The 25,364-nt window shown below is 26.4% G+C and overlaps 1 protein-coding gene across 2 annotated transcripts in view; it reads right to left on the bottom strand.

The window, feature by feature from the left end:
* Window positions 1–1,083: 1,083 nt before the first annotated feature.
* LOC122270380 (uncharacterized) overlaps window positions 1,084–25,364 on the bottom strand; it is a 30,367-nt gene continuing 6,086 nt past the window's right edge. Inside the window, exons 1-3 of one of the 2 annotated variants that reach the window (XM_087157189.1) lie at window positions 24,285–25,362; window positions 23,129–24,033; window positions 1,084–19,725 (exon numbers count right to left, since the gene is read on the bottom strand). In XM_087157189.1, coding sequence (XP_087013315.1) covers window positions 19,340–19,725; window positions 23,129–23,132 — 390 coding nt within the window. In that variant the 5' untranslated portion in view covers window positions 23,133–24,033; window positions 24,285–25,362 and the 3' untranslated portion in view covers window positions 1,084–19,339. Of the gene's footprint in view, window positions 19,726–23,128; window positions 24,034–24,284; window positions 25,363–25,364 lie in introns of those variants that run through there. The other variant, XM_087157188.1, reaches the window with a different exon arrangement.

The following is a 25,364-nucleotide window of genomic DNA, read 5'->3' on the forward strand; positions in this document are numbered from 1 at the left end:
ATGAAAATAAATGAAACCCACGCAATAAATTTGCTTATTCCATTCGACCTAGAATTTTGAGATAAATGCGTAAGTAAACAGTCCTGTCAACTTTGTATTTTTTATACTGAATTGATGTATGCCAACACTCTTATTTCTCACTTTCAAAATTTATCTGAAGAAATTAACTTATTCTAAGACTTTAGCAATACATATTTAAAAAAAAAATGAGTTCAATTGGCCCTGAAGCTCATCAGGCTTCGCCAATGTTCAGCCATTGTGTAAGATAACACAAATTAAATTTAATTTCACAATATTCATTAAATCATGTTATATATAAGCAGTTTATTATCTTTTGTTCAAAAAGAGCTGTCCAGAATAAGAAATTGAGTAGATTTTATGACCGTCATTAAACAGCCATTCAGCGGACCCAAATTTGAGTTTGCAAATACCAATGTTAAACATTGTAGCCTTGTAATTTTTAACCCAATTCGGAAGACAAGGGAACTCCTGTGGTAATCCCCCCCCCCAAAGGTATTGATTTGTTATGGGAACTTGGAGGACTTTACCTTGACAGATTTAATGTGCCCCATATATACACTGGGATTCTTTGGCCAACTGGATTCAAACTTCCTACCAACCAGGCTATTCTGGCCCTTAGAAATTGATTTGAAGCAATTATTTTTTACTGATATAGTAAAATTGATTGTTTAATAACCATTTTAATGTCAAAAAATGTTTAAACAGTCTAACAGGAGATTTTATACAATTCAGCATCATATTGATAGATTTATCAGTTTCGTGAATCCTTTTTGGCACAATGATGCCAGTCTTGCAACAGTTATTTCAAAATACTTAAAATGTAAGACTATTTGCTTCTAAAACTCCTCAGGTTTTTAGCAACAGCCATTTTTTAAGAACATAGTTTAAATATGTATATCTGTTGAATGAGAATTTAAGTAGCTGCAGTGGTTAATGTGTTGCTGCTTTGTAAAAAATTGTCATTTTAACAAACCATTTATTTAAAATTTCCTTGATAATGATCTTGTTAAATCTGGGCTATAAATGAGTGAATATATGATTAACAGAATTAAGAGAGACATATTTTGAATTTAAACCATTTATTAAACACCAACTTTAAAATGTACAGTGATACAATGTCGTTTCAGAGAATCTCTTTGATTAAATGCTCGTCCGCAAATATTGCAGGAAAATGGACACAGACCAGTGTGAATTACTTGATGTCTTTTAAAGTTAGATATATAATTAGTAGAATATGAACAAGAACTGCATTTAAATCTATCTACTTCTTTATCACGAAGAAATAAGGAGCTCCGACTGTACTTAGGCCTTATGTTACTTGTGAAACAGTCTGAAATATAAAATGTTATAACTATGGTTACATAAATTTGTTTAACTCAATATAGAATCACAAAAATATAATAAATGAGAATTGAATTTACAGCTAACTGAAATAATATTTATTCATGAAACAAATACAAGCATACACTTTGCTATAAAACAATTAAAATTTCAAGATAGGTAATACTTAGCTTTATTTAATCATTTATACAGTACATTACACCAGATGAGCTAGGGACGATAGAAAAGGCACAAAACAAAAAAAATTTTAAATGCATTTTTATTCCTCTAAATGTAATGCTTATTAGATTAATGCAATTCAGAATGAATATTTTAAAATTATTATAGTAAGCAATAGCAAACTCAAGGTGGGAAGAAGCATCCGTTCAAAGATTTTTGTTTCCTACAAAAAAAAAAATGGAGTGTTTTTTATTTAAAAAAAGATAAATGTGATTAGTTTTCAGCAAAAATTAATAAAACAAGCAGGTAAGGATAACACTATAGTATGCTTGAAGATTTTTTTTTTGTCAATAAAACTATGAAACCAAGACTAATAAGTTAAAAAACATTTTTGTTTTTAATGCTGTGTAACTTAAATAGCACTTATATCTAATTTAATGTATTCATTTAAAACTTCCAATATTTGAACCACACTTTTAAATTATTATACATATGCATATAAAGCTGTCAAAAAAAAAATGGATGGTCCATATAAAATATGCAAAACAAGATACAGGACTGTTGCAATAGTAATTTCTGTCTCTCTTGCTCACTACAGAATTTTCTGAACTGTAAAGATATCTAAATAAACACAAGTACATTTCAGTTTCCAGAAAATATATATTTCTCTTTTCAAAATTTAAATTGAAAGCCTGTTTAGTTTTGGACAATTATAATCACACAGTTAATTTTTTGAAAGTAATGTAACTATAAAATTGGTTATTAAAGGATATAGGGACCTACATGTTCTTTTTTTTAAGATTAAATTATCGATTATTGTCAGTTTTGGAAATTTGAGATGCTATTGAAAGACTTAACATTTTCATAGACTTCAAATGTTAAATTTTATCATTTGCTTGTGCTAATAAAAAATTTAATGAATATATTTAGTTTATATCCTATGTTGCTTTTAATAGAAATGAAGAAAATATAAAAATGTTCGTGTTTTTTTTTTGGGTTGTTCAAAAAGTAATTTAGCTTTTTCTCAACAGGAAACTTAGTTACATTTTACTCACCCAACTTCACTCTTTTGATAGCTTATTGGGAAGGCTTGCTTGTGAAAAATAGTTTGATAGATTCTATGTTGTAGATTTTGTTTGGTGCCCTTTTAAACATGGAAACTGAAAAGCAACATTTTCTGCATATTTTGCTATCAAAAAGATAAAAAATGTATTCAATGTGCATGGAGAACGTGTGGTACCAGTACTAAAACTGGTTTGCTAAATTTCGATTGGGTAATTAAGATGCACCACATCATGCACAAAAAGTGCAACTCTTGAGATAATTGAGAGATTAGATTTGACTATCCGTGATTTGCTTCTCAAATGTCATCACGGGATGAGAAATGGGCTGTCTACAAAGTTTAGTAAATCCTTTACTTCAAATAAGGAGGTCAAAAATAATTTGGATCAGTTTTTTGTGCATGGGGTCTTATGACTGCCAGAAAGATAGCAAAAGCTATTGCATCAGACTGAAATAAAATAGTCTTTTATTTTCATAAAAGTTCCAAACAACCCAACAAAGTTTATATGTTTGGGTGCTATCTTTAAGCATTTAAGAAGCAGAAGTTGCTTTTGCAACAGTCCAAAAGTATAGTAATTATTATCACAAAGTAAATGTACAATAAAATTATCAACACTAAGATCACTGGACAAAAAATTATAAGTCACTTAATAGAAATCAAGAAAAACATAATTTAATGTGTAACTCAGCCTCTGGAAGTGATAACTGCCAGAATACAGTTAGAGTGCAAGTCCACAAGATCTTGTACGTTTATCACAATCAGTTTAAGCCAATTGTGAATTTGATCACAAAAATCTACTTAATTGTAGGAATGCAGATTTTGGCATTTTAGTTAATGTTCCAACTTATCCCACAAATTTTCTAAAGGGTTCAAGATTACTGCAGATAATGCAGGTGAATTGAGATTTAATTGTTTATAAAATCAGACATATATGCTTCCAGATAAACTTCATAGTGGTCGTCCCCAAAAATGATGGTATCTGTAGCGTTTTCATCATGAAGTTGATGATTGAAAGAACACTGATAATCCAGAATATTAAAGTTTACATGTTGATTCATGCAAGTAGTCGCCTCAGAGAACCAACCCAAGATCTACTTCTAGCTCAGGCATATGGTCCATTTCTTTTGGGGTGTGTAATTTTTTGTCCGGTGAGCCTATTGACATTCTAATTTCACATAAAATTTAATTAGTAATATGTTTTGTAGTTAAATGAGTGATTAAACCAGATCTATTTTTAAACTGTTGGGGACATCTATCACAGTGATACGGCGTTTCGCCAGTATGTGATCGCACATGACATTTTAAGGTCACATTTTGGTTGAAAGACTTTCCGCAAAAGTTGCAAATATATGGTTTCACACCAGTATGGATTAAGTAATGTCTTTTAACATTCCCAGCTACTCTAGAAGTATAAGAGCATTGGTTACATTTATAAATTTGTTTCAATTTCTTCATTTCCAAATAAGCAGCATCATACACAGGTCCATCATGAAAATTTGCAGGACTATTTACATGTGAATAAACTGAACTAAAACCTATGTACAAAAATAAAAAAAATCTAAATTATTAGATTATACAGTAAAAATTCATAATTTTTTTTTAATACTACTATAAAAAAATGATGAACACTTTATAGTCTATCTATAGAGAGAACTATCCTTGCCATTCATAGAGGTGTTGAGTCAATATAAGACAGATTTTTGCTCGGATCGGCAAGATAAAAGGAATCCGAGAGAGAAGCTCCCCTTTTTGAAATATGCCAATTCTTGTTTCCATAGCACAAGGCAGCCTTAGACTTCACGGCGAAGGGAGTTTTTTCTATAGTCAAACTATTTACGTAAACAGAAAATATGTAAGAATAGGTTAGAAATAATATAATTTTGATAATTAAATATATTTTTGGGGGAATTTAAATAAAACATGTTTCTTTTTGGTACAACAGTAATAATATATATATAATTGAAAAAGCAAGAATATATTTCATTAATTATTTTGATTAGACTTGGGTATGTCAAAAACTACTGAAAAAATTCATACAAGCTTTTTAAAATTTTTTTTATAACAAACTAATTGAATTTTTACTCTTTATGTATTGTAACCGAATTGGTAAATTGTAGATTTACATTCTGTATGTACATTTCAAAATAGGACAATATTCAATGGATGATAAATTTGTAACTTAAAGTACTTAGTTTCTGCAATAGAAGCTTCTTCAATTCCTGTTAAAAAGACAACAGAATTTTATGTCTGTATGTAAAAATTTATTTTCATTCAGAAAAATGAACAAAAGGTGTAACCCATACAAAGCGTTAAACAGGTAAAAATATTTTTTTTTGTAGAAAACAAAATAAAGTTGTAAAACTACCAATTACTTATATTGAATTTTGTATTCCATTCTTGCAAGGTTTCCTATAGAACATAGAGGCCACACCTATACAAGATTTCAGAAACATAACCTATTATAATTCAATACCACCAATTTGGAAAAAAAATTGCCAATTCATTTGAATACATAAATTTAAACAAATAAAAAAATCTACATAAGTAAAAATGTATTGAAAAAATTATTTGCTGTTTTTCCCTAACATTATGCAAATTGACAAAACATTGATAGTTGCCTTTCAGCACCATTGTAAAAATTGACCAAGATTCAAAAATTTCAATTTGAGTAATATTCCTTAAATGTGAGCGACTTTGTAAGCAACAAATTGTAAGAATCACCATGCAGAAGAAAAAAGTTGAACAATATGGGTCAACAGTAATGTTACAAATTTCTAATTTCTGAAATCCTCCTCCAAGACTTTCTAATGAAATTAAAAATGCTATCTGCGTTTGTTGCAGAGATGTAACACAGTAACATAAAGGGTTAACATTTTGGGTGGAATTTCAGTATTTTGCATAATGCATTTATTTTATTTGCATGTTAAGTTAATTCTTTTTTTCTTTTAAAATTTCTATAAAAAAGTTACTTTTTAACTTATTTTTAAGAAACATTTTGTAGCATATACAATATTGTAATACGAAAGAGTGTTTTTTAAGATCACATTGATGTATATCTCAATGACATAGCTTCCGCCACCATTGATTCATTAAATCAGTTAGCTAGTCATGTAGCTGTGCAATCTCTTATGACTATAATCAGTACTCTGGTTGTAATACTTATGCCATTAGAAATAACAAATACAAGAAAAAATAAATGAAGTGTGTGTGATAAGATTTATTTAGGATAGCAGAAGTATTTAAATGAAAGGGTTTGTAAAAAATTGAAGTTCTACTGTGTTTTTTTTTAAACAAATTTTAAGTGAAATGTAAGGGGAAAATATCAATATCTAACAATATGAATGCCTTTAAAATAAGAAAAATTTGAACACAAGTTTGTTACAGGCACGAAAAGAACTCGCATCAATTGATTTTAAAATAGAATGTTTCTAATAAAATTTATTAATTATAGTTTTGATAAAATTACTCAGTACAAGAAATATTATTATATTATTCAGCATTCATGGACAGTCCGGCGATGGAAATTCATGCTTTCTTTCTGAGTAAAGCCTTTACTACAGATGGTACATATAAAAGGTTTTTCTCCAGTATGACGTCTGTAATGTCTTGTAAGCTTCGAACGGAATGGTGATGCATAGGAACAAAGATCACACTGATAAATGTTTACTGATTTCAATGTTGGATTGCTAGCATCATAACTGAAATTTATATCATTATACCCTATAAAAAAGAAAAGAAATAAAAAATATTCTTATGAAAAAGAAACATTACAGATAATTACTATTTTACTAATAGAATATTTGTGAGGACATTAGTGTTTTTTACAATAAAATACTTAAAAGGAAAAAATTCTATAATAATTATCATTGAGTGATAAGTCTTTTGGTAGCAAATAAAGTTAATTTCTTAATAGCAGGGCTGGTTGAGTTCGGTTCAATCGATAAAAAAAAATTAAACTTGTTATATTTATAATAGGTAATTTCAAACTTAACTACGGTTCTAAAACGTGATAATTTTATAGTTACATAGCATTGTTCTATAATCAGCCATAGGATTAAAATAATTCAAGAACCAGTATGCTTATTTCTTTTTATATAAAAAAAATTAATCTTGAAATAAAAAGAGAGAAAAAATAACTGTCAACAGTTCATTCCAAGTAAGGAAAGTGCGAGTTAGAATACATTTTAAACCGAATCACAAATTTTTTAAACAGGAATATTTTAATTAAAGTAATTTTTTAGAAAATATTTTAAGCTAAAGAACAATAGACCGATAAATGTTAGAGAACAGAAAAGCCAAGTATTTAACAACATATTATTTAATTTACATAAAAGCAATAAAATAGAAAAACTTACAAATCTTCTTATGCATGAAATAAATAATGAAAATTAAAACAGTGCCATTATTTCTATTTTATAATTTTATTGTTTTTAGATGTTGAAAAAGTAGGTCCACAAATTAGAAATAAAAAGTGTAAAAGAAAAAAGGTCCACATCAGAAATTGTGAAATATTAAATACACAACCATTTAGGTAGAAAGTCTTTTTCATGTTATCAGGCTGGTGTATGAGGGAGTATCTAATACTGATAGGAATTCGTTCATTTGCAAAACTGCAGTATCATCATTAAACATAATATTGTAATTAATTTAGGGTATTTTTCAAAGCTATTTTGATAAGAAAAAAAATTTAAAATTTCAGTACCATAGATTTGAAGTAAATATATATTTTTTAAAAGTACGTAACAGAATCTAAGGGACTTAAAAATGGGCAAATAGCTTAAATAATAATAATTTTTTTTCTTTCGATTATGCTTCCTGCTTTCACAAACTTATCTTAATCTAAATAGAATGCGCTGGTTAAAAATATACATAGCTTAACCTGTCAGTTGTGTTATTAAAATAGCATATTATTTGTTAAGAATTATTTCACAAGATGTAGAAGCTTTGAAGAACAGCCAAAGAACACGAAACGAATATAGTATCAAAAGTCGCTTTTATCATTGTTAATGGGATAAGAAGGTTTATGACAAACTAAATGATTGTTAAACAATTACTAATCTTTTTATTTTTATTTAATTGAGTGTACTTTTGAAGCATATCTAGTTATTCAAACATTTTTGGAATAAGAGATATTTAAAAAAAGTAAACGTGTTGAATATGTGAAACAATGAAGAATATGAGGAAAATCAAGCATTTTGGGGATATTTTATAACATAGACACAAATTTGCACGATTTGGAACGATACACCATTACATCTGGGCATATAAAAATATAACCCTTTTCTATAAAAAATGTTTTAAAGTCAGGTTCATACATACCTTCTTTTAACAATTTGGTTGATTTTTCCTATCTTTAAATAACTATGGGAAAACTCTAGATTTACATTTCTAGAAGATATCAGTTATAGTAACCTTTCAGATTGAGAACAACTAATGTACAATTAGTTGTTACCAAAGAAAAATGTCTTAAAAATATTTTAAAACAAGAAAATGAACACAAAATTTTGAGAAAATAATTATTATAAAATGATGCAGATGTTTCTTCAAATTCATAATTCTAATGCTATGTAAAAAATAAAGATATTTAAAAAAATATTTCAAACCTAAACTGATTACTATAAAGTCTTTTATAGAATCATAAAGCCATTTAAAGCAAATACCATTGGAAAAAAAATTTAAATAATCGAATACTTGTTCAAATTTTTAGTTAATAAGTGAAAAATCATCATTTAAGTTAACAAATGAAAAATCTTTACTATTTTCATACACCAAACTAATAAGTAAGAATAATTCATAACAAACATGTTGTAGCACTAGTAATTTATTGGGTCTAAAAACAGTAGTTGCAAAAAAGGAAATTAAAGAACCCAATTTATGACATATTCTATATTAAGAAAAATATAGAATAAATAATGCAATGTGATTAGGTTGCATGAGGACGACGTTCAAATCACAAATTTTTTACAGCATGTACATGCTTAGACGAATCTTCATCAGAAAGAAAACATGGTGTTGTGTCATGTTTTCCTACTGATTAAAACGAGTCTAAATGTGTCATTTTTCATAAATTATTGGAGACTTTAACGTTGACCTTATTCAACCTGTTGTTGCATATACTGTACTGCTAATACCCATAAGATGACGAATCAAAAGGACTGATTTGCTACCAAACAAGTCAATATCAGAGCCTATCCAATGGCTAGCATAAATTTAATTAATCACCATAACTTTTTGAGATGTAAAACAAAAATAAATATTAGTTCAAGTTCACATCATACCCTCCATCAACTACAGAATTCCCATAGCTTTAAAAGATATTTGTCCTAAAGCAATAGTATTTTAATAAATTAAAAGTATCTTGCCCACCACTTAAAAAGGTCAAGTCGACAAACAGTCATGCTCTTAAATCCCGATAAGGTATGTAAAAATTTCATTTGGTGTAAAATTTTTTGCTTTAGTTCACTACCATTTGAAAAATTATTTAGAACGAACCTTAAATTTGGAGGGAATGGTTCACATTGACTGAATTTTAGAATTTTGAGAGATGTGATAACTATTTCATAAAACAAACTTTAATGGAACAAAGAAAATGTATACAAAAATTAAAAAATTTTCATATGCGTGAGTTGGTGAGCTTTAAGGTTGCCTTTCTGAGTGAAAGATTTTCCACAATGATTACAAATGAAAGGTTTTTCATTTGTGTGTACTCTCATATGGCACCGCAAAGATGAGGTATAATCAGTTGCGTATGAACATTCCTTGCACTTGTGACGATATTGTTTAGTAGACTGAAATGATTTCATCTGATAAGATGCAAAGACAATAGGATCTGGAATGTTAAAATATTTGTTAGAATTTACAATGATAAATAAGACAAACTATTTTAATAAATACAAAAAACTATTTTATTTATAGAAAGAGACAAAAACCAATGTTAAAAATTATAAATATACTACATTAAAACAGCTTACAAATTTTAATGCTACAATAGAGCATCACCATTTTTAAAATTTTTTTTTTATATACATATCTGTAAATTTAAACATTGGTTTTTGTCTTAATTACCATCATCAGAAAGTTTTAATTTTTCTAAATATTTTTTCATTAACATAAAGAAAAATTATTATAAAGAAAATTTCTTTCACTCTATTATTTTCACTTTAGTTACATTTTTTTAGATGTTATTTTTTTTGTCATCTTAATTTTTAAAAATAGTTTAATTCTAGATAAATAGAATTTTGTAAAAAAGATTTTTATATTGAAGTTTACAACAATTTTGAGATTTTTTACTATAACAAGAAAAATATCTTTAAGTATCTGTAAGTTTACGAAAATATCTTGATTAAGAAAGTTTACTTCAATTAACCCTTTGACGCAGCAGGGACACCGGTGTCCTTTTTATGGATTTTTTTTTCTTATACTCTAATTATAAGTCAAAATATATTTTGGATTTTTAATTATGAAAAACAGTCTAAAATCTCCCAGATTCTCTTAATTATATTTGTTCAAAAATATAAAAAAATAGTTACTCATGATTAGTCACAATTAAAATTCATATTATTTACCAACTGATTTTGTAAATGAAAGAAATTTTAAATATGAAAAACTGTTTTGCTTAAATCTATTAATTCTAATCAGTGCTCGATACTGTATTTCATACCCAAAAATTATTAAAATGCTAAATCTAATATTTTCCACGTATTTTGACCTAATTTAATACAAAATAAAAGTATGAAAAATATGTTTGATGAAATTTCTGCTTTCAAAGGTTAATGTCTAAGATTCCTTTTTGGAATGGTTCTAATAACTTTTTACAAGTTTAAAAAAAATAATTTTTGAATTTTTTTAGACATTCTCAAATTTGATAAAAGGCAGTATTATATTATAAGTGTTTGTTTCTTTAAATGTAGCTTGAATTATTTTGAACGTCGGACTTGAATCTAGATAAATTTTTCTACAATATCAAGATAAAATTTCTTGTAAATTCATTTTTATTAGAATTAATTAAAAAATATTTCAATACAAAACTACAGTTAAAAAAATAATAAATATACAAAGCACTTTTGGATTTGATCTATATCACTAAGTAACTGCATATATTAATTCACTTGTAAGAAAACATTGTTTATTAGGAGTTTTACATAATTTGACATTTTTAATTATGTACCTAAATATCAGAATGTATCAAAATATTTACACATTTCAAAATTAAGAAGTTATTCTTTTCTTTTATGTGATAATTGCAGTCATTCACAGCAACATTTGTGCCATGTAGTTATGCGAAAACTTATCAATTAAAATAAAAAATGATTGAAAGGGCAAAAAAAAAAAAAAAAACATAGCTGCTTTTAAGGTGTTAAATATTGTCATTTTATTTCCATAAAATATTTTATATTAATTTTACAAAACAGACATGTTTCTTAATGCAGCATTCTATTAAAACTTAATAAGACAAAATTATCAGCATGTTTCATCAAAGTATTTACATACTGTATGTATCAATATGGACCTTACATTAATTACAGAAATCAGATGACCTACCACAAATTTTTATTTCAAGATTAACCACTTAAATACCAAGGTTACTTTATAAAAGGCAAATGAAGTTTGCATTATAATTTGCCCATTTTAATTCTGCATAATGATATAAAAATATGCTTATTTAAGAAAAAACTCAATCTTTAGCTTCTTTCTCTAACTAGCAACATAATTTTTGAGTTGATGCAGAAAAAGTACTGTACCTATAACATTAAAATTGCAGTATTCATATTATTTTGTTCTCTCTTTGTAGTTTCAACGAAGAAAAAAAAGTGTAAAAATATTTTGTTACTAAAATTTAACCCAATGTTTATATGAATTGAAATTTGACCACTAAAAGAGTTTTTAGACCAGTAAATATTTATGTCCACCAATTTTATCATATTAATTTGATTTTTAGATGTATATTAGAGCAACACAAATAAGTTTTGGAAATGATCTAAGATTTATCCTTGGAGACAATGATATGTACAAGCATTATTTTTACTACCACAATTTTGAATGGATAGTAGATAGCGGTAGTAAATACACATAGTCTTTGTACCACGCTCCCCAACCACCCAACCATGCGTGGATTCCATTGGCTGTGAAACTACTGAGAGTCTTATTATATTAAAATTGATTCAGAGGCAATGTGAATTTTAATCAATTGAAATTTTAATCAAATTAGACAAAGAATATCAAAACTTTGATAGAGTTATGGAAAGCAAAGACTCGACCCACCATATCATCCGGCTGCTTCATTATATTAACAGTAACATTTACTTTTTGATAGCAGTATATCACCATAAGTACAGCATTTACTTCCTGATAGCAGTATATCACCATAAGTACAATCTTAATGTCTTTTTACTTTTTAATGCTTATTGTTCTGTAATTAAAATTTTTTTTAATAACACAACTTAGTAATATAGCTACTGAAAGAATTATGTACTGATATTCTGTTAAATTTGAGTTAAAATAATATTTACTTCACAGTCAAATTTAAAGTGAAATAAATTTTTTTAAATTTAATTAAATTTTTTAATTTAATTGAAATAAAAATTGCAAATTTTAAGACTGAGCTGTTATTTACATCATTTCAAAAATAACTGTGTTTAACGAAATGACATAATTAGGTAACACATGTTTGTAGCAAAAACTGGTATTTATTATAACATTACAAAGAAAAAGCCAAAAAACAAGCTTGAGAAACATGTTTTAACATATTGCCCTAGATGGGAGATTTAAAATTGAAATAAAGAATGAAAGCAAACAAGAAATAGTTTAAGGTATTATAAATGGATAAAAGTTGACAATATTAAGTACAGAATAGAAGAAAATTTCAAATAAAACATTTTGGGCAAAACAAAATTCTTAAAAACTGGACCATATAATGTAAAACTTAATTAATCTTTAGGAAATAAATATTAAAATATAAACTAAATTTATAAAGAGATACTATTAATTTATAATTTGACAGAAATAAAAAAAATTAAATTGTTTAAACTATTGTTTGATGAATTTTTTAAAAAGAAAGATAAAAACAGGGCATTAAAATTTGTTTATTTTAAATATGTTTTTTATACAATTAAGTTTCAAAACATAAAATAGTTTTCTTCTTTAAAAAGTAAATAGAATTTAATACATTTCATTTTGTAACAAATTAAATAAATCAATGCAACACGAAAAAAGAAAAAAAACAACAACATACAAATTTGATACTAAATAACAAGTTAAAGGATAAATTTTGCTGTTAACAGCATATATATATTAATTTTTTTCAATAAATTTCAATTATAGATAAATCAGGATATTACCATATGTATTTCTGAAAATTTAAAAAAGTAAATGCAAATTTTAATATTTAAATCAGTAACAAAATAACACAATTTAGATAAATTCAGTTAATCCAAACTCTAAGAAGTAACTTAAACAGAAAATACAAATTTATAAATACTTTGTTTTTAGGCGAGAAAATTTAAACTAGTTATGATATAATAAAAACAATTTCCTTACACATACATGTGAAGCTCCTATTTAATGCTAGTCCAATTACCACTTAGTAAAAAATGGGTTTGTTTACTTTCTTGTTTGTGCAAGATATTTATAACTTATTTCTCAACTAGTACACTTGAACTTATTTTTACAGCCAAACTGAAGGTACCAAAATCAGACAAGATAAGAAAAGCAATACACTCACTAGATTTCTAAGATCTGTATTTTGAAATGAACAAAAGTGGAGCTGTTCAAATAAGACCTTCATATATTAACTTACAAACCGAATGAGTTTAATTGTGTAAAGAAGCACTTCAGAAAATAGAAAACTTCTTCAGCACCACACATCACAGACCTTGCAGTTAAGTATATTTCTAAGACTGTGTGATAAGGTAATTAAAGTGCTCTTTTAGTTCATTCAATCATATAAATATAATAGAACATCAATCTGAAAAGATTTTGTTTTAAATAGTTCTATCACTACATAAAACTTAGTCAATCTGCTATGTATACTTATATATAAAAAAAGTTATACTACTATATATTTATATACACAGTAGGACCTTGATTATTTGAAGTAATTAAGACTAAACCCATTTTGAATAACCGAAATATTCAAATTAAGAATATGCAATAATTTTCATCAAAAAAGTAAATTTAATTTTAGAATAACTATTTAAAAAATATTTTTTTTGCCAAATAGGTATTTAAGATGTTTTATTTTAAAATTTAATCGCACGATTGTAGAGCAGTTCTATTTTTAAAAAAATAAAAATTCTGTAGTAAAAAGCATCCATTAGTAAAAAGCAGCATCTGTTTTGAATTGCAAGCTGATTCAATTAGTTTTGGAAGTTAATTTTATTGCTCTACATTCCTTTGCAAAGCTTTTTTACACTACAATATTAAATATCTTTTGCATAGATAACATATTCCTTTTTAGTAAAAGTGGAAGTCTTGTAGTTAAGTAAACTATAGTAGTAATAAAAAATGGATGAAATAACAAAAATTTCAATTTTCAAATTTCTCTAGCAAAACCACAGCAACTAATTTAACATTTATTGGCTACACAGACATAGTGAGCATTTTTGCAACAGCAACATGTAGGTCTGAGGGGTGCTGCAAGTAAAAAGTCCACAATTTTAAAACCAACGTAATCAGTATTGCACATGTTCTGCCTTTACTTCCCAGACAAGCTGATACCTATTGATCTGAAGCTGGATGAGCTTCAAGCATATACTGAAGATAGAAAATAGTTCTTCACAATGTAATGCTAGCTTAGCGCAGTGCAATAACTATGGTTCTATTTTGGCTTCCTTTACTAACATAAAATTTAACAATTCTATGAAATCATATAGTACAAAAGGCATTTCTAATTTTCAAGGTATCATGCATAGCTAAACAGCGACAAAATTATAGTAAAGAAATCGAATTGGGAAAAGAGAAAACTAACTGTATATGCAAAAAACAAACTTTTAAATCGATTTTGGCTAACAGAGGCATTAGGATGAAAGGGGTTCTGCTGTTTATAGTATAAATATATATAAATTTTTTTTTTATAAAATAGGTTTAATATTTGTAGATTAAAAATGAACACAAAATGTAAAATTAGGAAAAATAGATTTATTTTTATGTATACAGAAAACAAGCCTTTTATGCAAAAGCAAAAATTGGACAATAAATGTTCAGTAACTTTATTAAGGTATTATTATAATTTTACAGAGTTGCTTTTATTAAAAAGTAGTGCCCTCAAATTAAACTAATATCTATGAAGTTTCAGAATTAAGTAGTTCATCTAATTTACATTTAGAAATCATGAAAAATAAATACAATAAACAATCTATAATATAAGAAACACTTTAAACATAAGAAATTAAAAAAAGCCACTCTTATTAACAACTGACAAGAATAAATAAACAAGATTGTTGTTTCAATTACCTTTTTAACACATTTTTCCAACCATTAGAAAACAGTTTTAGTGTTACATGCTAAAAATATATATACACATTTAATCCACACTGCAATAAGAAATTACTAATCAATGCAGTTATTTTTTAATATAACATTGTTTAAGTTTTAGAAGAACATAATTGCGAACTTGTATAATATTGCATTTGTTATGTTACATAACAGAAAATATTTGGCTTCACCAATAGTTTCAAGTTACTTCAGATTTGTAGAACACTCACAATTGTTCAAGATAAATGAAAAAAAAAAATATTGTCATTCTTTATCGGGTGAAATTGTGCAACTGTGCACCACCACCTTTATTTCTTAGACTTTCTGATACCCTATTATTTGTTGCGAGTGGGTTTCAAGTCCTCACTGAAGAGATAACTCTAGTCTCACAGCTCTATCATACGTAAAAATAAAAATGTTCTCAAGCTTTTAAAACCTTAATTCATAAAATATATATAAAAAATCTTTGTTAACCTTTCTTGAACTTTGTTAACAATCTTAATACAACTATTTTTTTTAAAATTCTAGCACAGCACTTTCACTTAGATCACAGAACCCCAGTTTGAAACCACTGGATTATATATAAAAATTCGCAAAGCTAAAAAGTGGTCAGTACTTTAATTACTTAAAAAATAAATGTTGGCAGTGTAACTATAAAAAGTGATAAATATATATTTGTAAATTGTTTACTACAAGAAATTTAAAAACAGATTAAAATTTTTAATATATATATATATATATAGGAACAGAATCAAGACAAAATTATATAAGTGCTGACTTGAAGATAGGTAGTTGGGATATAACGAATAGTGATTTGGACGAAAACCAAATATTCTGCCCAATAATCGGTAGAATACCAATTATTCGGTTGCTTGCTAAATAGCAACGTTGTCTTAAAAATCATTAATAAATATTATTTTTTATACATAAATAATTTCAGTTGCTGAACATCTTAGTTTCTTATTTCAGTATTTTCAAGGAAAAGTGAAGAAGAAAGTTTAACAGGAACCCTCTTAATTGCCACATCATAATAAGAACTTCAATAAAACATGTTTTTTTTTTTTTTAAAAAAAAGAAAAAGCTAGATAGAAACCAAAACAAAAAACTTTCTTATTTAAAAAAAGAAAATTATGCTGAAAATCTAAATGTAATATTTTTTTTTGCGCTACATTCAGGAAAAAGTGACAATAAAAGAATAAAGTTTACTAAAAATGTTTTTTTAGAAAATGCTGTGTCATCATAAAAACACTAATAAAATGAAAAGTTAATAAAAAATTCAAAAGAAAAACAGAAAAAAATTGTTCTTAATTCTCAAAATATAACTCTAGCATTTAAAATCACAGGTTTCTATGGTACTGGCAATCTCGAATACCATATAGGGAAAAAGTGACAATACAATAATAAGGCCCACGAGAAATGCTTTATTAAAAAGCTGTGCTATAACAAAAAATGGCCAAAATGAAAAAACCTTCTCAATTCTTAAAACAAAAAATGTAAATAAAAAAAACAGCATTACAAAACTTGCAAATCTAGTAATAATTTTTCAAATTTCGCTTTTCTATTTGTCTTTCAGGACATAAATTTGCAAGCCGTGTGCAAGTTTTAGACCTTAACAAATGTATATAAAAATTATTTTGAATAGTTTATAGCTTAAAATAACAATTTAGATTACTCCTTATTAAATCTGTTCAAATTAAATAAATAAAAAACGTTGCCGAAAAATACTTTTTTAAAAAAATATGCTGCCAAATAATAGGCTGAAACTTCGGCCAACCAAATATTTGGCAAAAAGGCCGAATATCGAATAATGGATGAATATTCATTACATCCCTAATATCATCATCATGTTACTTTTAAGAAAAAGTGTTGGGGCTTACGATTTGCTTATTTTTGTGGAGAGGTATGAGCAATGCTTACATGAGACATCAAAATCTTTTTATAATTTTTTAAATTGCAAAAAAAAATTAAGGAGCTTAGAGGTCAAGAATTATAACTGTAAAAGAAAAACACAAGATTCCTATAAAATATCTTCTCGAAATTTTATAAAATTAATGACAAAGATTTTGTTTAATGTAAAATTACATCTTACACTTGATCTGCTGTTGTTGTAGTTCATTTACGTCGCACTAGAGCTGCACAATGGGCTATTGGCGACGGTCTGGGAAAAATCCCTGAGGATGATCCGAAGACATGCCATCACAATTTTGATCCTCTGCAGAGGGGATGGCACCCCCGCTTTGGTAGCCCAACGACCTGCGCGCGAAGTCGAGCACTTCACGGTAGCACAGTTTAACGTGGACCAATACCGCACACCCTCGGTCCCTACGCAGACTGATCTAAGTGGGTCATCCACCCGCACACTGACCGCAGCCAGTGATGCTTGACTTCGGTGATCTGCTGGGAACCGCGTCTTAATGATCAGTCCACTGCGGGACATCTTACACTTGAAATAAATATTAAAATTAGATTACTGCAACAAGAGTCAGAGCAAAAGACAATAGAGAGGTGTTCTTACATAAGTGGAGGTGTAATTTTCGAAACTTTTGCAGATAAGGGAGAAGAGGGATCTGAAATTGCCAAAAACCTATTCTTTATAACTGTGATATCATTCTTTATTTTTGAGTGAAATTATAAGCTTCTTAAAATAAAATAACCTTGATTAAAATGGCTTAAATTCGTTAGCACTTTTATTTCTTTGAGCCAGCACTATATATAAGTTAATTTCTCAACTTCTTTTAGAAAGGGAAAACAATAACACAGTACTAATCACGTTAAATAGGTTTGCACATCAGAGAGAGATACACAATATGAAGGGAGGGTACATAGCCTGCTTTTGTAACATGCAACATATTTCATTCAATGGTAGTAAATTAAAGCAGAACTTTTTAAAAACAATAGAATTTCGATCAATCAGAACAAAATATTTTTTATTTAAATTTATAAAATATTAATATTTGCAAACACTTGGGAAAATACTTTCTAAAACTATGGAAATTCCATAGTTGTTGGAGGTCATGTTGTCATATAAGATAAATTAAAACTAATTGCAAAGTCAATTGCATCCTGCCTGAGATCCGTAGTAGAGTCACAGCAGCTAATCAATGTTTTTTCAGCCTTAAAAAGTATCTGAAATCTAACTTCATCAGCAGAAAAAGAAAGATTCTGATATACAAAAGTTTGATAAGACCCATTCTTACTTACTTTTCTGAGACTTGGACAATGACAGAAAAGAGTAAGCACATTATTTCTGTGTTTGAAAGAAAAATTTTAAGAAGCATATATGGTGGCCTTAAATGTAACAATATCTGGAGAAGAAGAACTAACTCCGAACTTTACATACTATTTAAAGAACCTGACATAGTCAAATACATTGCAATTCAGAGAATCAAATGGGCGGGACACCTATCAAGAATGGATAATAATCGCGTTACAAAAAAGATCTTCTCTGCTAGACCATAAGGCACTCGAAAAAGAGGAAGACCTAGACTTAGATGGCTCGACTGCCTCGAAAGTGATTTAAATATTCTAAAAGTCACAAATTGGATGTCTGTGGCCAAGTGTAGAAGAGCCTGGAGTTCAACTTTGCAGAAGGAAAGAGCCCATCCTGGGCTGTCAAGCCAATGAAGAAGAAGAATTGCTAATTCTTGTTGATATTTTTGAAAATAAAAATATTTTTTTCACAGTAAAATGTTGATATTTTTGAAAATATTAATGACTTTGATTAAAGTTTAGAGCTCATGAGTCCTCCTTGTAGATGTAACAGGAATTTTTTTTATGCATATGACGTAGTTGTGATAGTTATGTTTCAAGATTATACTTTTCTTTTTTAAAACCTGTATCAAGACAAGGGACAGTTGTAATAACCAAATATTTTGATTTCAATTAACAGAAATTGTAAATAAAAAATTTGAATGACAAATAACAACACAAATTAAACTTCTCAATATATTTTCAAAACATCAAGCTTAAAGAGAATTGCACATAAAACACAAAAGCAATGAAAGTGAGATATAATAAAACTAAGTAATATTGCCAAAATGAATTTAAAATATTTAAGTAATAAATAATAATAAAAAAAAAATACTGAGAAAAATCTCACTTATATATTATTTTAAAAAATTGTTTGTCATGAAACACAAATATTAAATAAAATTTTCATACAAATGAAAATAAATAATACACAATCACCAAATTAAAATAATTACCAAAGCATATACTTCCACTATAACCAATTAAATAGACTCTACAAATCAGTAAAAATATAACAAATATACAAAAATATAATTATTTTACAGTATAATTTAAATCTTGCACCGCTTGAACCTGACCCATTTCTAATGTCAATGCATTATTAGCTGCAGCTCCATCATCTTTTAAATGTAAACGTCTGTGATTTTTTAAACTTGACCTTTGCGTGAATCGAACTTTGCAATACTCACACTGAAAGGGTTTCTCCCCAGTGTGTATACGCAAATGCTCCTGCAAACTAACTTTTTGATTGAATGATTTACCACACACTGTACAAGAAAAGGGACGTTCTTGTGTATGAGTTAAGTAGTGCCTTTTTAGATGTGATGGTCGATTTGTGGCATAAAAACAGTACTGACACTTGTAGCGCAGATTTCGATAATCTCTTTTAGGAGGACCCATGAAAAAGCAGAATTGCGCTGCTGAAAGATAAAAGACAATTATTCAGAATTTTATTCAATTGTAACACACAATAAATGTGAAACAACAACGCATCTTTCAAAATGAATTTTCAAGATTAACTAATTTACTTTTCAGAATTCCTTGTCAAAAATGAATCAAGAGTAACTAATATTTAGGGGAAACAAACAAATATTTTTTTTGTAAAATTTTGAAGTAGATAAATAGCTGAAGTTAACTGAATCTGGCTTTTAAAATTTCCAAATAATAAGCACAATCATTATCTCACATCTCTAATACTTAATTATGAACAGTATATAACGGTATTACTTATTGATTTTAACTAAAAAAGTATTTTTGAAGAATATCACTCAACCTCAATTGCAAATGATCATGGCAGTGAGTGGAGAGATTGATAATTTTTTCTCATTTAAATGGTTTTTTATGTTAACTACTTTAATATAGGTATAACACCATTTATTCAGATTTTTATAAGGATTCTCAAAATATATGAAGGATATTCTGTAATGTCTACTCTTAATACATATTTAAAAAAAAGTATACATCAGTGGTCATAAATGGTAATTTAAGTCACGAAAAAACAAGAAATTAATCAAAATCTGTAATTGAGAAAGGAAAGACTGAAAACATCAAAACCTGTTTGATTGATTGAAGAAATCGAAGAGATGGATGATAAGTATTAGAAACACTAACCAAACTGCTTTTTTTAAGCTTACAAAAGAATTTTTTTTATATTTAAATTGTGACACTTAAGGTGTAACTTTTTTTAACTTCATTTTCGACAAAGATTTTAAAAATATTTTATACGGTCAATGATTAAGGAACAAAATGAATATGAAAAGGGTAATAAGAGAACAACTGGTAATTTGAATAAATCAATGAAAAATATTATAATAATTTGTTTTTACTGTAAGCCATAGAAAGAAATAAAAAATCAAAACTTAGTTTCTCAAACTTAAACACTAATAGTTTTGATTAGGCATTTTCAATCAAAAAGTTTTCATAAATTTAAACTGCCTTTTAAGTTTTTAAACTTTAGCTTTGAAATTTCATTTTGAAACATGAAAAATGGTTCAGATTTCTTCTGTAGTTTGATAATTGAAGAGCTTAGTAGAAGAACATACATATTGATATTTTTAAAATTTAAGATTTTATGAATACACGATCTGTAGATAAGGAAAATGAATTTTTTCTGACAAGTTATTAAATATGGTGTCTATAAATGGAACGATTTACCGACCTTTCTGAAAATTCAAAAGTAGATTTTTTAAGACTGCCATTTATAATGTTCTTTTACTAACCACATCAGTTATTAATGATACAAAGGATAAATAAAAATTGAATAAAAAAATCTAATTAAATAATAATTCATGTAACAAATCATGCAATAAAAAATAACTGCTTTAAAATTATAAATATGAAGCATAGAAAAAAAGAAAAAAACAAGTGGAAAGCATAAAAATAAATAATAAAATTAAAATCTATAACTAAATAAATTAATAAACTAAGGCTTTTGCATTGATGCAAGTTCATGAACATAAGTTTTAACAAAATATAATAAAGTGATGATGATTAATAACTTAATTTGATAACTTATTTTAATAGAAGCTGTAAATTTAGTGAAATAAAATTAAAACTATTGAAGAATAGAATAATAAAAAAACATTTACCTCCAATAAGTACAGACCTGTAACTGTAGACAGAAATAGATACAATACTGTTTTATGAACACTTTTTCAGCATAAATTATATTCATATATCATAGATCAAAACTTAATAAAAAGAAATTAGCATTGAAAGAAAATTCAGCATGAAAGCAATTCATAAAAAGTCTCAATTCAAATAATTTTTTTTATAATTACAAATTAAATTCACACATAAAATTAATAAATGATTATGAATATATATGATATGATATGAATATATATGAAATAATATGCAACAGACCATTCATATCTTAAGTACTGTAAAATTAAATTGGAAGAAACTTAGAAACAATATGAATTTTTTTAAACAATTTTCTGTACTTAATCTGGAAACAATATTTTTATCAATATTTATAAATATCAATACTTTTTTTAGTTTGTTAACTTATTTATTAACTAATATAATTATTGAAAACATTTTAAAAACTTAAAATAAATTAGAACAAATAAATTCAATATATCAAACACTATTTATCGAATTATAAAAAAAATTATATAAAATAAATGAAAGTTGAAAATATAATTCATACCTGTTACAGACAATTACCTTTTACACTAGAGAAATATGCAAAGATAGATTTTTCGTAAAAGAAATATTTTAAACATAGATGAAAATGAAAACATCAACATAATTAAAAATTTATTCCAGTAAGTTCTAAAATGATATTTAACAAGTAATAAGTACATATAAAAGAAAATAATTTGGTATATTCTGCCGGAGATATAAAAAGAATATCGTAAAAAATAAATTTAAGCAGTATATGAACGGTGTATAGTTCGATAATGTCTGAGGAGATTATTTTTTTGGGCAAAACTGCGGGCACATATTTTGCATACATAAGGTTTCTCACCAGTATGAACTCTAATGTGATTGTCTAGAATAGCTTTCAAACTAAATGACAAACCACACATGAGACAACTGTACGGCCGCTCCTTAGTATGAATGCGATAATGTCTCTTGAAATTTGCTCGCAAATTTGTTTTATAACTACATTCATCACAATGAAAAACACGTTTATAGTTAAAAGAAGAATAGTTAGATGAGCAGGAAAGTCTATTCAGAGAAGGAAAAGCTGCAAGAAAAAGGAAGAAAACAGTTTAAGAAATTGTTAAGACAGGTTAGTATCATAAAATACATTATTTAGAAAACATGTTATGAAATACACTAGGTCAAAAAATAATTTTAGAGATAAGAAAAAAGATAGCAGTAAAACCAAGTACAGTATAGTAAACAAATTAAAATGTTATATATATTTAAAATTTTAAATGACGTTACATAAAATATTAAAGTAATGCTAACAGCATTATTTCTATGCTGCGCAAATAAGAAATTATAAAATTAAAATACTACGAAAAAAAATTATGTACAGCCAGAAAAAAATAGTACAGGAGAGTTGGATAAAATGTTTAATAAATAAAATAATTACATTAATAGTATTTTCAATAGATAGAAATCTCTTAATAACCTTAGTAAGTGCAGAACTGTAAATACAAAAAATATTTAAACTATAATGTTTCATATTTAAATGATAATTAGAAAATTAATAATCAATGATTATTATTGGTTGAGATTATGAGTTAAAAAGTAGATTCAGATTAAAATAAATTATTACCAAAGTATATAACATTTTAGTTATACACGATCTTTAAAATTCTTTCAAAAGTAGCAAATAACAAAATATTAGTTTTAACAGCTTACCCATTCCCCAGAGTTTGTGGACTAAATTCAAGTTATTTACTCCAAGTTCTTCACTTTTTTTACGATGTATTCCCAAGCTTTAGCTTATTCAAAGTTTGAATTTGATATGTTATATAAAACTTTATAAAATTCAGAGATCATTCATATTTATTGCCTGAAAAAGTAAAATATTACAACAGCCATATTCCCAAGAGTTGTATATCTTGTTTATTTTTAATAAACAATAAAGCAGAAATTTCTAATCATTCAGGATTGAACACACCAGAATTTACATCCAGAAAATAAGGTTTAAAAACAAATTATAGCTTCTAATGCAATTAGAGCGAGTAGAACAATATCTGTGTTACAAAGGAAATCAAATTTTGAACAACTAAATAAAAATCAAAACATCACATATCAAATTTATATATTCAATTTATTTCAAATATTACCATAAGTTTAAAAAAAAAAACTATAAAAATATTGAATGCCTTAATTTTATTTTTACAGTAGTGATATAGAAAATAAGTATTTTTTCATTACGATGCATTTAAACAAGAAATAATTTTTTTTATAGTAAAGATTATAAAAGACAATATTAAACCTTACAAATGATTAACCTCATTAATAAATTACAAGTTAAATTTTTTTTTTATGACTACTAACAAAATGTAATATTTTTCTGAAAGAGTCACTTAATTCAATCAACTGTAAGTACTAATTATGCACACATGCCATGTGACGTTTCAAAGCATCCTTAACTGAAAATTTTTTAAAACAAATATCACACACAAAAGGCTTTATTCCAGTATGCTTTCGATAATGCCGATCCATTTTCCACCTGCAACTATTAGAGTAAGAGCATTGATCACATTGTAGCCACTTTACTGTTTGTTTAAAAACTTGATTATACACACTACATAATCCTACAAAAATAATTGGAAAATATTAAAAAAAAAAATAAAATGGAATGCAGTTATTTTTTTATAATGTAAGATACAATTAATTCACAAAAATAAGTGGATAAGAATGTTCTTAAATGAGCATTTTCATATCATGTACAGAATTAGAAATTAAAAAAAATTTAGTCAGTGATATCCTTTGGATCATTGAATAAATTTTAACTTAAAATCAATAATTAAAGCATAAAACTGAACAAAAAACTAAAATAGCATACCATCCTTTTACATAGATAGCTGGACAGGATCACTGATAATTATTTTATGATAATCTGAATCACAATTTAATGGTCTTGAACAAATGGACCTCTGTTCTATATTTGTTTTTAAGACACATATACTTGCATTTCTTCAGATTCTCAATTTACTTTTTTGTTTCTCTAAGATGCAAAATCTTGTATTAGCCATTTAAAAGCTGAAATTACTTAAGTAAAATAAAACAAAAACATTTATTTACCGCATATCTATTTCACTTTCTGAGATCAGTGCAATTAATTTTATAAAATTCTGATTTTTGTTGAAATAGTAAAATTATAAAAATATTTATAGTAGTAACATTCGTAAAAATATAATACTTAATTTATTTCTGATGCAAAATATAAAAATATTTATTTCAAGCTATTCCAGAAGAATAAATTCAAAAGCTTAGTTGTAGGATCAATAATTTTGTGAACTTATGAGTTCATTAAAAATTATTCTTAAATGCATGATGAAAATATTAATGTATTAAAGTAAAAAAATACTGATAACATTTTAAAGATGAATCATATTTCTACAGTAAAGAAGGTAAAAAAAGAAATTTTTTAATTCTAACAAATGACAAACTTTATTAACAACCCAAATTGAAATTGTTATTTTGATTATTAACCAGATTTACTACAAAAATAAAAAATATTTGATTTACATACCTTTTTTTTAAAATAAATCTTTGTTTACTAAGAACATATTTCATACAATAATTAATATTCATTAATAATTATACAATTTCAGAATTCAAAAATTTATTCTTTGATAGTTTACAATCCAATTCAATTTTCCAATAGCAACTTTTTGCTTATTGGCAAATAATTTTTAGAACTCTTCCCCTTGAGCAAGAAAAATCACTTGTATTGTTAAAATTTGCAAAAATGTTAATAATTAAAAAGATTATTAACATTTAAAAATAATTAATAAAAATTGAAATCAATTAAAAGAAAATTTTGATAAAATAGAATTTAATAATAACAAATGTTTAAAAAAGCTGATTAAAAGTAAAGAGAATAAAAAAAAAAAAAAATATATATATATATATAAGAAAG

Source organism: Parasteatoda tepidariorum, chromosome 2 (genome assembly GCF_982258835.1).
Source record: "Parasteatoda tepidariorum strain Cologne lab strain chromosome 2, Ptep-v5.0, whole genome shotgun sequence".
In the NCBI taxonomy this organism is placed as follows: Eukaryota; Metazoa; Arthropoda; class Arachnida; order Araneae; family Theridiidae; genus Parasteatoda; species Parasteatoda tepidariorum.